The 14,900-nt window shown below is 40.9% G+C and overlaps 1 protein-coding gene across 2 annotated transcripts; it reads right to left on the reverse strand.

The window, feature by feature from the left end:
* Positions 1–9,475: 9,475 nt before the first annotated feature.
* LOC147444920 (uncharacterized) lies at positions 9,476–14,458 on the reverse strand. 2 transcript variants are annotated; one of them, XM_086527417.1, is made up of 4 exons: positions 13,618–14,458; positions 12,200–12,272; positions 11,979–12,101; positions 9,476–10,165 (listed from the first exon to the last, which is right to left on the reverse strand). In XM_086527417.1, the coding sequence occupies exons 1-4, from the start codon at positions 14,391–14,393 to the stop codon at positions 10,082–10,084; spliced, it is 1,056 nt and encodes a 351-aa protein (XP_086383543.1). In that variant the 5' UTR covers positions 14,394–14,458; the 3' UTR covers positions 9,476–10,081. The 2 variants fall into 2 exon arrangements, with proteins under 2 accessions (XP_086383543.1, XP_086383544.1); XM_086527418.1 differs by having other exon boundaries at positions 11,979–12,098; positions 13,618–14,454.
* Between the last annotated feature and the right edge of the window lie 442 nt (positions 14,459–14,900).

Consider the following 14,900-nt stretch of genomic DNA (forward strand, 5'->3'; position numbering starts at 1 on the left):
AACAAGAAAGTGCAGATGCTAAACCTGTGCCAATAAACAAGGTGGGGGAATATTGCGAAGGAGAAGAAGGAAACACCGCCTTACCTGTGGAAAACAAAGGAGTTAAAACATTGGCTGTACTTGATAGTGGGGCTGGAGTAGCCATAGACACAAAAAACGTTTGGAAAAAATGGGGTAGACCAGCGCTTAGGAAAACTAGAATGAAGTTGCAACTTGCAGATGGATACACAGAAAAAGCTCTGGGTATCCTAGAGAAAATTATTGTGACTTCTTGTGGAATTGAATATGAACATACATTTGCAATAGTAGATTTTGGAAAAGGGAACAATTTTGATATCATTTTAGGAAGACCTTTCATGCGTCAACTTAAGATGGTTCAAGATTGGGGCTATGACTATATCTACTTGAGACATAAAAAGATCACCACAAAAATAAGCATAAAAGACCATAGCTATAGAGATGTGAATAGAACTCCGTTAGAAGAAATTGACTCTTCTATAGTCAATGGGAAAGAGATACCTGCGTGGATACAAACCAAACAAGAACTTTGGATGTGTGGTGCTTCGAAGTGTCGAAGCTCAGTGAAGGAGGATTGCATCCTAGAAAGATCAATGGACGATGAAGCTTACATACCGGAACCCTTTCCAGAGGAGTTATTTGATCCATTTGGATGGACTCAAATATTGGCAACCTTGGATGTGTGTGTGAATGAGGTGACCCCGACTAAATTTTGTGATGAGGAAGGGTATGATATAACTCCCGTATTTACAATAAAGGTGTTGAAGGAAGCTAACGAGATTTGTGAGTGTGAAGGAAAAAAAGGTGAAACAGATAGCTACATCATGGAGCATGATGCCAAAGTGCACATGAAGAAAACAGAGCAACAACGAGAATATGTCATCATTGACATACCTGAAGAATCGACAAAAGCTATTTCAAAGAAGCCGACTCCAGAAAAAGTGAAAATGAAAGTAGATGAAGGAGAAAAGCTTCCAAGTTCAACGAAAAATCTTCAACAAACGCAAGATCAAAAGAAGAACATGGACAAGGAAGAAGATGGACTATCTCCTACGATGATCAAATTCAATTTATGCGGACAAACAGGGCTCAAGGTTACATGTTCGGCGGCAATAGATCCAGAAGCAACAAAGAATCTAATGACTTATGGAACATGGATCATGATGGGAAAGCAACCAATCAATGAGCTAGAAGAAACAGTTTACACAAGTTCAAAAATGCCGATTCCTAGCTTCGGAGTGGCAGAAGCTGTACTCAAATTGAGTACCGGGGAGTATAAAGATACTTTCCACATAATCAACTCCCATCATATCAAAGAGAGTCTGGTCCTAGCAGAAAGCTGGAGGAACATCTTCTTTCGACAACAATCAAAAGCTTCAACAACAACAACGGTAAGACTCCATGAAGCTTCTCAAATCCATGCAGAGAAGAAATCGCCAACCATCGTGGAAAAAGGTAAAGCAAAGGTAAACATTGAAGTATATCAACCTCGCCAGACGACTTTACCTTCAATGAGCTTCCATCAAGTTTCCCACGAAGCCTCTACATCAAGAGCCACACCATCAACAATGCAATGGAAACCAAAGCCAAAAGTCTATCAACCAAAGTTTCCATCACAAAAAACCATCCAGAAGAAGCCGAAGAATGTCGAGCAGGTGTTAATATCCAAAGAGCACATCCAAGTCAAAGACCCAGTTTGGATACATGAAACACGGGTTCAACCAAAACAAAAAAAGGTGACAGGGTGGATAGCATCAAACGAGTCAATCAATGCTCAAGGCTACTTCCAAGGAAACACTAATGTTTGGGCCAAAAAGCCTAAAGTAACAGCCTGGACCTACCCACCTCAACCAACGAGTTCTACAAGGAACAAGACGTGCTATCAACGGAATACAAAATACTCAGGGAAGCGAAAGAACACCAACAAAAGGCAAACAAAAAGACCTTCCAAGCGGGCAACGCGAAAAGTTTGGGTACCGAAATCAGACTTCAACAAAGATACCCAACACAAACGGGTGAATAAGCGGATGATTCCAGTGAAGCTACTTGAAGCACAAGGATTCTATGAAGGTAACACCCAAATATGGTTACCCAAAGTAGTTTCTCAACCTAGAGCCACTAAGACCAACCAAGTAGAAAAGGACCCCACACAAAGACAATCAACAACAACAAAGAGCCAATGGGGACTAAGCACAACCAAGGGAGAAACAACCTCAAAATGTATCCCTCGTCTTCTACTACAAAAGCAAGGCTTTTACAACGGAAATCATCAGGTTTGGATACCAAAGCCTAGTGTCCATCAAATTATAGAAGAAGATAAAATGCCAAAGAGGGTCACACACGGACCAAAAACAAGATGGGTTCCAAAATTGCTAGTGGAAACTCAATCACAGAGAACCCACACATCTCGACAATCGCTTCTCATGGAAATTAATACAAAGGCTACATCAAGCCCTATCAGAGCTGAAGGACTTGTTTTACAAAGAAGTATCAACATACAACAAGAAAGTCAAGAGGAGCCAAAATATGCCAACCTACTCGAAAAAATGGTGGCATTCAAAGACCAAAGCAATGATAGAAGCCTTAATCTCAAGAACTTATGGCATTGGGTTTTAGGCCATGAACAGGTAAGTCCAAGTCGCAATTAAAAATACATGGCATAAAAGTCACAGCTGAGCCACTAAATGAGCAAGGCATTAGTCCCAAAGCTTCTAGTAATATTCTCTATGGTCTAAGAGTCTTAGCTATTCTAGGTACTGCTCAAGGTGGAGGAGTTGAGCGTATTTATGTTGTGTCACTCATGCTGGTATAGGTGAGCATAAGAGTCGAAGTCTATATATTTTAAGTTTGGTAAAGTGAAGAAGAGATTCCAAAAGACACTCACGCACTACGCATAGTGAGGAATGAGTGGAGAAGCTTCTACATCGAAAACCCTTCTTGGAAACGTGCAAGCTATTGAGACGTCCTTTGATGTCACACGTGCTACATTTGTTCCTTGAAGCACCCATCAACTCCATCTTTTACACTACATGCTTTTGTTTAAAAACTTCTCATAAGCATATAGAGTGTCCCATAATTGGCACTTACATTAGGCACTCTTCCTTTGTTTCTCCCAAGCACTCACCTTGCATGACAAGTACTTCGAGTCAAAATGCTCAACTCCAATAAGAGCGTATACCAAAGGCAATTTTTTCCCACCGGGTTTTTTCCCTTTGGTCATCCAGGTTTTAAGACCCTAATCTAGACCTCATCATCAACTTCTTGTATATATTCCTTCTACATCAAGTTTCAACAATAAGGAAAGGGCTACAAATCAATCAACAACAACTTGGAGCAAAAACAGCAGGTCTCCATAGGCTTATCAAGAGAATCTTTTATCTTCAAGGGTGACAACAAAGCTCCATCCAACAATGGCACGTCAAAGAATGGACTACAACATCAAGCAATGAGGAATTTAGCAAGCGAGTATCCACAACAATCAAAAATAGCTCACACAGTGCTTCAACATTGGTGACCTATTGCAAACAACTCAAATTGCAGTGGACCTTGAAAGAATATCCATCATAAAGTCCACGCCACAAGGAAAATCAGTTCTACATGATCAAACACTTGAACATCCATCTTTACGGCAGCTAAGATTGACAACCAAGAGGCGAATGCACAACAAGAAGAAACGTTGCCTCGATAATCAAAGCTCAAATCATGTATCAACAACATGACAGCTATGCATCACTCAAGGAAGGGGGGAGCGTCATCAACGACAACGGGCTTCCCAAGATGAAGACCAACCTTGAAGACAAAGCTAAAGACAACCCTATGACAAGACTGCACAAGGTCGTGTCAAGGGACGACACGAGCAAGGAAGGGGGGAGTGTTTGGAGGTGATAACAACATACAAGCGCCCACCTAGCTAAGGCGCTGTTGAGTCAGCCGGCCAAAGTTTTGATGTGGTCACATTATTTTTCCAATGTTTAATACATCAAACCCTGTAAAAGTCTAATGACAATCGCCTATGTCAAGTCTGAGTCAAAGATGTAATTTTTCCAATGATGTATGTAAAGGACCATGAGAAGTTGGCCGCTGGCCACTTTAGAAAGCCCTAGGTATATAATACACTAAGGTTAGTGGGAAAGGGAGATCATTTTTTGTGAAGATAAGGGACTACTGCGTTACGTACAGGGAGCTACCTCTTTGCTCCACTTGTAATCATCGCTTCTGTGGCTACGGTAATCCAAATTCAGTTTTGTTTCTTACATTGTGTTCCTCTTACTCTGCTCTTTCATTCAAGTGTAAGCATTCAAGATTTGGTGAAGGTTTCAAACGCGTTTGTTTAGGCCTTAAATCGTTGTTATATATATCGATCTTTTGTTTCTTGTAGAGAAAAATTCCTTTTTATTATTAATATGTTCTTTTTTGTGTAACTTACCATTTTGTCAAATCTATAAATTAAAACAACCCTACTAATTTTGTGTCTTGTGTTCTGCAAACAACACCAAAGACGTGGACACTTGATGACTATTGCTCCATGACCTACATGTTACAATGCAATACAATACTCATTCCTTGTAATTTTGCATTTAACGAGCAGAAACTGTTATCCAAGATACTCAAAGCAGTTGCAAAGAGGTGGCCATTCTTGCAATAGATGAAAAAGAAAACCTTTTCTTTGTTTGATTGTCTGTAAACTGTCTCTTTGATGGTCTTACCATTTAGATCGACCTACACAATCACTACTAATCTCAAAAATATTGACTTCAACTAGTGCTCTTGGCATCAACACTTGTATAGTGTGTCCAACTAAACCTATCAAAAATATAGCTGCATGGGAATTTTCAATAGTTTCTTTCTGAAATTCCTATGAAAAAATTATAGATTGAATATTTCTATGAAGAGATATAAGATATTTTCAGGTTTCAAAACATAAGAAATAATAAATGTTGACAACCTCCTAAAAAAGGCACCAAATACTATGCAAGAAACTTGTTCAAGTGGTACATAGTTCCCAAAAAAATCAAAAGTAATATCCATGAAATCCTCTTAGAGGTGGAAAGTTCTAGTGCCATCTATGGCAAAGTACCTAAATTCTTAGAAATTCTTAAACTATTTTGTTTAGCCAACAATTCAATGGTCAATCATGAAAAAATATATTATAAAGTTTATTCCAACTCAGTGCCTAATGTGGTACAGGAGTGGATGTGAACCTATCATTAATAGTCAACTGCTAGGAGTCCTTCCGGGATTCAGTGTTTTCATGAAGTAGAGATGGGACTATGTACTCACAAAGTTCAAAGGAATATTCAAATACTTGCATTGGAATCAATCTAATCTGTCCTATGGGGCATTTGCCTTAATCTCTCCTTGCTATCATCAATTATCTATTTTTTGTACTTTAAAAACCTTCAAAGACATATTCGATCAACTGTGTTCTGTAGTTAGAAGCTTATCTTTGGGGCAACACAGATATTACGAGGACTCCAAGGTTGTCTATCATATATGTACACTATCTGATGACAAAGGTGGGGTTAGCTTGATGGATGTAAAACTTGTGGTTGAAATAAAAACCAAATGAACTCTCAAAATTTACTGTGAACACCCTTTTGAATGGTTATCAATGAAAATCCACCATTTAAACCAATCCTTAAGCTAACATTATGCACAGTCTGACTCGTTATCTCGTCAACAATTTTGACACATTGATAGGCTCAAGACCAGTCCCTCAGATGACTGATGTATCAATTGCGAAAGCATGAGTTGCATGTGAATGCAAAGAAGAGCGAGTTCTTTCTTTTAGAGATACACTATCTCGGCCATATAGTCTCTCACAATCAAGTGAGTATGGATCCTGCCAAGATCCGAGTGGTAGAAGATTGGCCTATTCCCACTACGGTACATGATGTACGTAGCTTCTTGGGATTATGTTCGTATTATCGAAGGTTTGTCCGAGGATTTGCCCATGTAGCAGGACCTGTAGCTTCCCTTCAAGTTTCGTGCGATTCCGATATGATTTGCATGGTGAACGGGCGTGATGACTGAAGAGCTGTGTAGAAGGACATAGGCAAATTACTTGGCTTTCGTGCGTTTGATTTGCTTGTAGAGTTAGTAGTTGCATCTCTTCGAGTTCACTTCATTAGGATTGACACCCTAGTGAGTTTCCATGCCTCATCCGAGTCGCTTCCCCTGTATCGATAATTTTATGTTGATGCTTGAGAGCTATGCTATGGACGTCCGTCGCGGCCACCCGCAAACACATTTGGATCCCTGTTGACCTCTATGCCCAAGAAGTAGGTCATAGGGCCGTTGTCATGGACTGGGAATTCCTCCTTGAACATTTCCACAACATGTGAGACAAATGTCTCATCACTAGCAATGGTAGGAATATCATCGACATAGACACCAATGATTGCCCATCCATGAAAGAGAGTATGATAGAATAAGTTTGGGTCAGAAGTGCATTGAACCCATCTCCATTGGATAAGAAAATCATGCAAGCGCTTGAACCATTGTCGTGCAAACTGCTTGAGACCGTATATAGACTTATGTAGCTTACATACATAGATAGTGGGATCATCACAATAGAAGTAGGGCGGTTGAGCCATATAAATGACTTCATCTAGCCATCCATGTAAAAATGCAGTGCGAATGTCAATGTGGTGAAGAGGGTGAAACACTAGGTCCAAGTGTTTCCGATGTTCCTCTTCTGACTTAGAGAAGATGAGTATGTCGTCAAAGAATACTCCCGTAAAAGCTCGATACGGGCTGAAAATGCGGTCCATCATACGATTGAACGTCGCAGGAGCATTGGTCAAGCCGAATGGCATTACCAAAAATTCATATAGTCCAAAGGTTGTGCGGAAAGCAGTCTTATGGACATCCTCATGGGCGATCCGTATCTGATGATACCCACTCTTTAAGTCTATGCGACTAAAGACACTTGCACCCTGCAACTTATCAAGTATATCAGGGATCGGAAAGCGATTCTTGACCGTGATCTTGTTTAAAGACCTATAGTCTATGCACATTCGAAACGTGTCATCTTTCTTCTGCACCAGTAGAACTGGAGAGAGTAGGGTGAAGCACTTGGCCGTATTAACCCTTTCTCTAGAAGCTCGTTGACTTGCTTCAAAATTTCCTCTTGCTGAGCAAGACTCACCCAATATTCAATCCTAATCTTAGGGTGCTATAAGATGCAATGCTGGCGTCCCTAGGCATGCAATGCTGGCGTCCCTAGCTACCCTCTACAAACCTTTTGCACGTTACCTCACATCAACCCAAGGCCAACATCATCATATTCATGCCCATTTTTTACCATTGTAGCGATGTTGTTGCATGAGGATTTTTACTTGAACCCTAACGACGTTGCTAATGTGCAAGTTCTTGGGGAGTGCAACTCCCCCTTTAACCCGATTGCCATGTGTAGGAATTTTAGGGTGTAAGGAAATAGAAATGTACAAATAATAAAATGAACTCCATTCACAATCTCATACAAACTTCCATACATGTGAGCCTCATATATAGGCTTTGAGGTTACCATCCATTGGCTAGAAGCATTGCACAACTTTATTGGCCCAACAAATCATTTCATCCACAAATGGAGAATTAGGGCAAAGGATTCCACAAAATTTTGAGCCCATCTTATTAAAAGGAACTCCAAATGTTTTGCTCTTGAAGGTTGCAAATCATGGAAGGATTTTTCAATTAGGAGTGTCTTATTATTATCACCATAGTATGGTACTGGTGTGTGAGAACACACTTAGGACCACTAAAGAACTTTTTTCCTCATTAAGAGACTTTTTTCCCCTAGCTTCTATATATGCACATCACTCTAGAGCAAGCCCTTTTTTGTATGAGTACACTACTTTTGTGTTGTGTGCCGCATTGTCAACAATTGACATTAGCACAAGCTTCGACATGTGGGTATTGCTAACATCCTTTCTGCTCAAGTCCTTAATTTGAGGTAATTTTTACTGAGCCCTCGTAGGGCAACAACCTTCTGATAAGATCTTTGATCTTGGGATTGTCAAAATTTTGATTAGGCTCCTCCATTCCTACTATTGACACTATTGTGCAAGCATTTTTTTCCTTTTGTGCAAGTTTTGCAACAATGCAAGTTTTGGCGAAACGAGCCCTTTCTAGTCTTTTGTGGATTGTGCTATATAGCATAGGTTTGTTTTGTGCAATTTTTCTTCTATACAAGCAACTTTTGCATCAAGTGCAATCACCAACCATGATTAAAAATAATGATGTTTTTTTACGTGCTCCCTTCTAAGGACAAAGTGGGTGGAGACAACCCCCTTAGGACATACACAATGCAACATGGAACATTGTACATGGTTACAATCTAAGACTATGCTCTATGGATAAAAGTTATACAGATGATGATGCAAGTTCAAGCAATCATGTTGATATTGGCATTTTTTCCTAATATTGAGCAAGCATGTTATGAAGGTAAGGATGCACAAGCTCATGCATTGATTGTGCACTTTTTGTTCCATTATTCTACACATTTAATCAACATAAATAGTAAAACAAGCATGAGATAGACTACCTTCTCTAGATGCAAATACAAATTGGGAAAAAATTGATTACTTGTGTAAAGAGCTAGAATCCAAGGTTATGCATGAGGATGGTATGTTATGGAGATTAAAGACCTCAATGAAAAGTTAATCGTCATTAGTGAAGTTATTCGTAGTTCCGTCACGCAAACAATTCATGATGCTTTGCAAGATTCTTATCAAATTTTTACCTCCACCTTTAAAGCTTGTGACAAAGAATGAACCTAATGATGTAAAGTTTGAAGAACTTGTCTTTGTATTGTTGCAAGGGGTCCAATCCACAAAACAAGGGCTAGAGACATTCTTCTACAAGTAGAAGCATACGCCTACAATGGCCACTTCCAAAAGCAATAAATTTTATAATTAGGTCATTTAAGTTTTAAATTTGCCACCTAAAAGAGCAAATCATTAATTTATAAGCATTAGGTTGCATGCATTAGTATACTCTAACTGGTGGAGTGTACTTACACAAAATGAGGCTAAGGTTTGCAACAGAGAGCTCTATGGTTAAAGCCCAATTGTCCAAGAGGCCTAGGAGGATAACAAGTTAGGCTTCGTTGCTTGTGTTTTGAATAAGAGGATTGTATACCTTCATCAACCCTCTCTAGACATCGTAGACGACTATTTGAACCCCACAATTTGAACAAATAATGAAAACCTTTAGAAACAATTGAACCCCCAGAGTGAAGGTAAGAGGATATGAAAAGCCTCAAGGCAATGGGAAGTTTGAAGTCTTACTTTACCTAGGAGGTTCATTAAATATGTATGCATATGGGTTAAATATTTTTGAAGCCGTGAAGAGATTCAACTATTATAAACATCAACCTTTTCAAATTAAGAAAGAATATCCCTATGTATACAGAATGCAAAGGGTTGGAATCCAAGAAATAAAAAGCAAAGAGAACTCTAGAAAGCACATGCCATGTTATAGATATGGAACTAAAGACCATTCAATGTAGGTCATTTACAGCATTGAGGAGGATGGTTAAGTCCAAAAATGATGGATCTTTAAATGGGAGTTCCTACATAATCTTCCCCAAAGGGCACAGCAAATGAAGTGGTAGAGATGAACCAAGCCTCACAATTCCACATTTACAAACTTGAAAGGCCATAATCCTGGAGTTGAAAGGGGCTAGGCTTGTCACAACTAATCCAAGGGGAGCATCTCTACTCATAGAGCATTTAATTTACTGCAGAATTTCCCATCCAGATTATATTTACATTCTTGTGGAGCCTTTGTCCAACTAAAGGAGCTGATGCGAGAAAGACCACCCCACCCCCCTTGGTACTGAACAGCTATTTGTCCTTAAGACTTTCAAGCCTTTGAAACCCCATGTCTTCTGCTGGATATAAGCTTACATTCCATGATAGCAGGGTAAAATCCTTGCTGTTCTTGCTCATCTCCATTGAAGCTCACCTCAATGGTGCCTGTTGAAGGACTCTTCCCTGCGCTTTTAGAGCAGCTTTTAGGCTCCCTGTCTGATCTTCTAAACAAAAACTGCAAATCTGCATCAATCAAAAGGTAGTGTACACTTTTTAGGGCTACACATTGCAGCCTTTCCAAGCTCCACCACGCGTGCATCAAAATGTCTAACCTGTCAAGCATCACTTATAAGTCTCTCTCTCTCTCTCTCTCTCTCTCTCTCTCTCTCTCTCTCAGCCAGTAACCTAGCCCCCATCTTCCTCGCACCACAGCATCTGTGTCTCCCCTGGGAGAGGGCGGCCCTGTGGGGGACGTTAAGCCACAGCCCAGCCCCGCCACCAAGCACAGGATGCCCGCGACCTGCAGCTCGTCAAGGACGTCACCCACGACCTGCAGCTCGTCAAAGACGTCACCCACGCGACATACAGCTCACAAAGAGATCCCCTCTCTCAGCCCGTAAAAACCAAGCTCTACTCGCCTTACTTCTCTGCCCGCTTCCTTCCTCGCTGCTCGTTTCCTGTCTCTGTTACCTCGCCGACACAGTACATAGGGCATGGCAATGCTTTCACCCACAAAAATTTAAATCACAAGCCCTTGATCCCACGCTGTGTGTTTCGACAAGAACCCCCCCTTTTGCAACCTGATGTCGTCGCCCTTTGGCACCCCTTCTGCACGCAAGAGCTTTCTTGCAATGGCAACGGCACCGAGAAAGGACCCCACCGCCCGCCAAGAAGCACGAATCACAGCTCTTGAGGCTCATATTCAAGACCTCATCGAGGAGAACGAGAGACTCAAAGACCGCTTACAAAAGCTTGAAGATACAAAGGAAGTAGAGAGCCAAGCTCTACTTGAAAAAGCACACGCAGTCGAAGCCTCACTCACCGAAATTGTCATGACAGCCCAAAAAGAAGCACACGCAACAACACATAAAAAGAGTGACACAAAGATACAGACGGCCCTACAAGAATGTTGACTACAAAAATCTCTTGGCCTCAAGGTTCGGACTGGGGGACTACACTCACCATGGTGTACCCCGGAGGACACCCTTGAAGAAGCAATCATCAAGCTCAATGACATTCTTCAACCTATCTACATCAAGTCCGAAGATGTTGCTTGGATTAACGATACACATAGACATGTGCCACCCGAACACTACATACTCACTTTCAAGGACAAAGATGAGCGTATGAAGCTGCTATGTCAATCTCGACTTCTCAAGGGCAAAAAGCTTTGGATTGCAGAAGAACTGACCATGAATCAACTCAAAAGTAAAGCAAGCGAGCTCAAGAAGATGCATGAAGGGCGCAAGCAAAGTAAATGGGCAATCTACCGAGGTGGCAAAGCGATCATCCAAGAATTTCAAAACCCCAAACCAGCTCTCCCCTCAACCGGCGACCCTTAGGTTTTTTGTTCTCCCTTTACCCTACCCTCTTGATGGACCCTCAATCCTTAACTGATATGTTTCAACCCGCACTGAGAACGATTTGTTGTAATGTTGTGTTTTTGGTCCCATAGGGCATATATGACCTCCGTGGACGATAATTCAATCTATCTATCTATCTATCTCAAACATCACTAAGCCACAAATCTACCCGATGAACTTCTGCAACAAAATCCTGACATATATACACATATGACATTTTCAACATGATTTATAAATCATGTGCATACTAAAATGGTGGCACAAACTTAATTAGCTCCAATCCTTTTGACCTTGGCACTAAAGACCTCATAAGCCATTTTCTCAGAGTCTAGACTGGTTACATGCAAGCTGATTGACATTAGAGCATGATTTGCACTCATACTCACACACAGCTTTCAATTTAATGCTCATATCAAACTTTAACTTCAGTCTTGTAAACTTGGCACACCTATGAGCACATGGCCTATATTATTAGAGCTTAATTGCCTATAGGCAACATGAAATATGGAAGGCTAATGGACATCAAAAAATGCTATACACAACACAGACGCCAATCTGATACCTCAAATGGTGGCACAAACTTGAGCTTTAGTCCTGTAAACTTGGCACCAAAGAACCCATGTGCCATCTTATCAGAGCTTAGACTCATGCCACCAACCTTCAAAATGATTGATTGAATGCCCTGCTAGCAGCAATGCAAACAAAGAGTTACCAAGGACTCTTCAAAGAAGCCGGCACTCATTAATTCAAGCAAGAGATTTGAATCGGTCTTTTATCACTTACAGGTGGATATCCTCTGATGATTGCTTTTAACTCCTGCCACTCTCCTGCTCTTGCTGGAATTTCACCAGAGTCCCTGCACATAAGTTTTTGCAATGTTATCAACAAAATTCTCCTTGCTTTTAATTATTTTGACATGATGCCCAACCTGCCACTCATTTAAATCTCGACCAAGAAACTGTCTTTCCTCTTATCATAGGTGGCCACAAAAACACTCAGCTATACTAGGAAAACTAAGTTTTCATGATTGTTTCCATCAATATATTGAAAGCAATTGAACACTTCATGAAATCAACAAGCAACTACATCTTGTACACAAGATGTCAAGCCACATGTCTTACTATTCAGGTAAGAGCGTTATTTGTCCCGAAACCCATGATCAAGATGTGGAAGACAGAGTCATTGTTGATGAGCAAAAGATGCCAGTTTTCTTTTCATATTTACTCATTATACATACTCATCAAGCATCAGATCAGAAACTTCCTTCAGGAGCCAAGTCTTAAGTTGCCAAGTCTAGCACAAGACCTGGTGGATGAGGATAGATCTTAGCATTTACGCATGCCTACAAACCCCAAGACAATGGGATCTTCATCTGTTCAAACCGTTGAGCTCGAACTTAAATGCATAAGCAATGTTGGGTAATAATAGTCTCTATGTAATAACAGCTCCTTTTAAAACCCTGTTTCAATGCACAACCAGACTTCAACTTATTCCAGAGCCTTAACTAGATCTCTAGAATTAATAGTTGGTACCAATGAGAGATTCAAGGGCTTACTGATCATTTCATTTGTGCATTGTTTCTTTTCAGAATAGAGGCATCACCAACTTAAGCCGTATAAGAGAGCTTCCACATGGTGAGTTTGCAAACTCACCAAAAACTTTTGGTGTTGCATTCTCACATGGCCTATAAAAAGGAAAGTAAAGTTCACTTTCTATTCTTGCATTATAAAAAAGCCTTCATGTTCTTAAACTATGCTAACTTTTGCATATTTGCAAAAGTTTCTTGAACGCATCCTCTCCTCCTTTATTCCCTCTTGCCCCCTTTATTTGGTGAGCGTGGGTTTTGAAGCCCACCATGTAAAAGCCCTGTAAATCCCTTAGGCAAAGGAAGCACCAAAGTTAAATCTTAAAACACACAAAACTATGGGAAAAATAGTGAATGAAAGATCTGAACCCATCATCCTCTACAAAGTGCATGTAAGCAACATTATGACCCAAGATGCAATGCACTAAGCATCTCCACATTAGGAGAATTAGATGCTAACTACAAGTGATCCTTGCATAAACACTTGCTACTAAAATTTGACCAAAACTTGATGGAAACCTCAAGCAAACATAGCAAGTGGCGTCTCTTTCTCTCATGAAAACACAAATGACCAAGAGCAAGCAGACAGAATGTATAAGTGCTCAGAGAGACCAACCAGAAGAAGATGCAGTGCTTGGATTTGTCTCGAAAGAGGACCTGAAGCTTAATTTGACTCTCGGCATCACATCTTCCAGCATACCAGACTGAGATGAAAAGCGGCGGGGAAGAATCAATAAACATTTCAGAGAATGTGGGGAAGGAAATGCACTGCTGAACCTTGCCCCATTCAAAAGAGGTGGCAATCACTGGCCTATCCGGAAAGGCAGGGCATGGCGGACAACCCACAGGAGGGCACTCACGAACAACTCCATCTCCACCACCTCGCTGAAACACAGTGCCTCCCTCCACAGCCCAAAAACTGTATGTGTGAGAATCGTCATGGTCGTCATCAAGAGAACTGATCCGATTCAGCATTATCCGATGCTTGGGCTCCCAAGCTCCAAGCCGCTGGTGCTTCATGGCTTCCATTTCCATGTGGGGAACAGGTTCGAAGCAGGGGGTTGCCACCATGTTCTGTCCAAACACTAGCCCAAAAAGCCCTTTCCATCCAAACAAGCAACGCAAGCAATCCATCTCAGAGAGACCAGCTTCTTTGCACATGTCACGCCAGATCGGGGATTCATCTGCCAAGTCTCGCCATAGCCTGCACACCAAGCTGCATGCTCCTGCTACCTGAGAAGCCGGTAGAAACTGAAATATCTCTGAGAAGAGCGCTTCGGGCAGGTCCTCGCAGATGCTCATCTCTCTCAGACTCTCTCTCTCTCTCTCTCTCTCTCTCTCTCTCTCTGTGGCTTCCCTCACACTTTTTCTGCAGTCAAGAAACCTCCACATTACGAGATTTGAGGCGCGGGAAATTTTCCATGGACTTTCGAAATTTAAACTCCCCGCCTCAGTTTAGAACAAAAAGGATAAAAGTCCCCCAGGGCCCATATGGAAAATCATGGAGAATGATGTGTGATGCACCATTGGAGGTGATCTAAAATGCTTCAATGAAAGCTCAAAGACCTCTAGTCTCCAGCTATATAGTACGCTTGATGCCAAAAGCACCATTTATATTGAAATAGATCAAGCTTTATATGCAAGATCAAAATATATGATGTGAAGTTCTAATAAGTAAGCGAATTTTTATTCTATCATGGCATGCCATTATTACACAGAGCTTGCAGGGTGTGAATATCGATCAATAAAATTGCAAAACTTGAGGAATAAATAGAGATGAGCAAGCACATTTCATTTGGGAAAAGGAAAATGAAAACGAGGAAAGGATATCTCCATTAAACAATCACCACCGCTTTTAAGTTGATATAACTTGATTTAAGGCTTCACCACCCTTTTTGC

The sequence above is a fragment of the Adiantum capillus-veneris genome, chromosome 13 (assembly GCF_014529385.1).
Source record: "Adiantum capillus-veneris isolate H3 chromosome 13, ASM1452938v2, whole genome shotgun sequence".
Lineage (NCBI taxonomy): Eukaryota > Viridiplantae > Streptophyta > Polypodiopsida > Polypodiales > Pteridaceae > Adiantum > Adiantum capillus-veneris.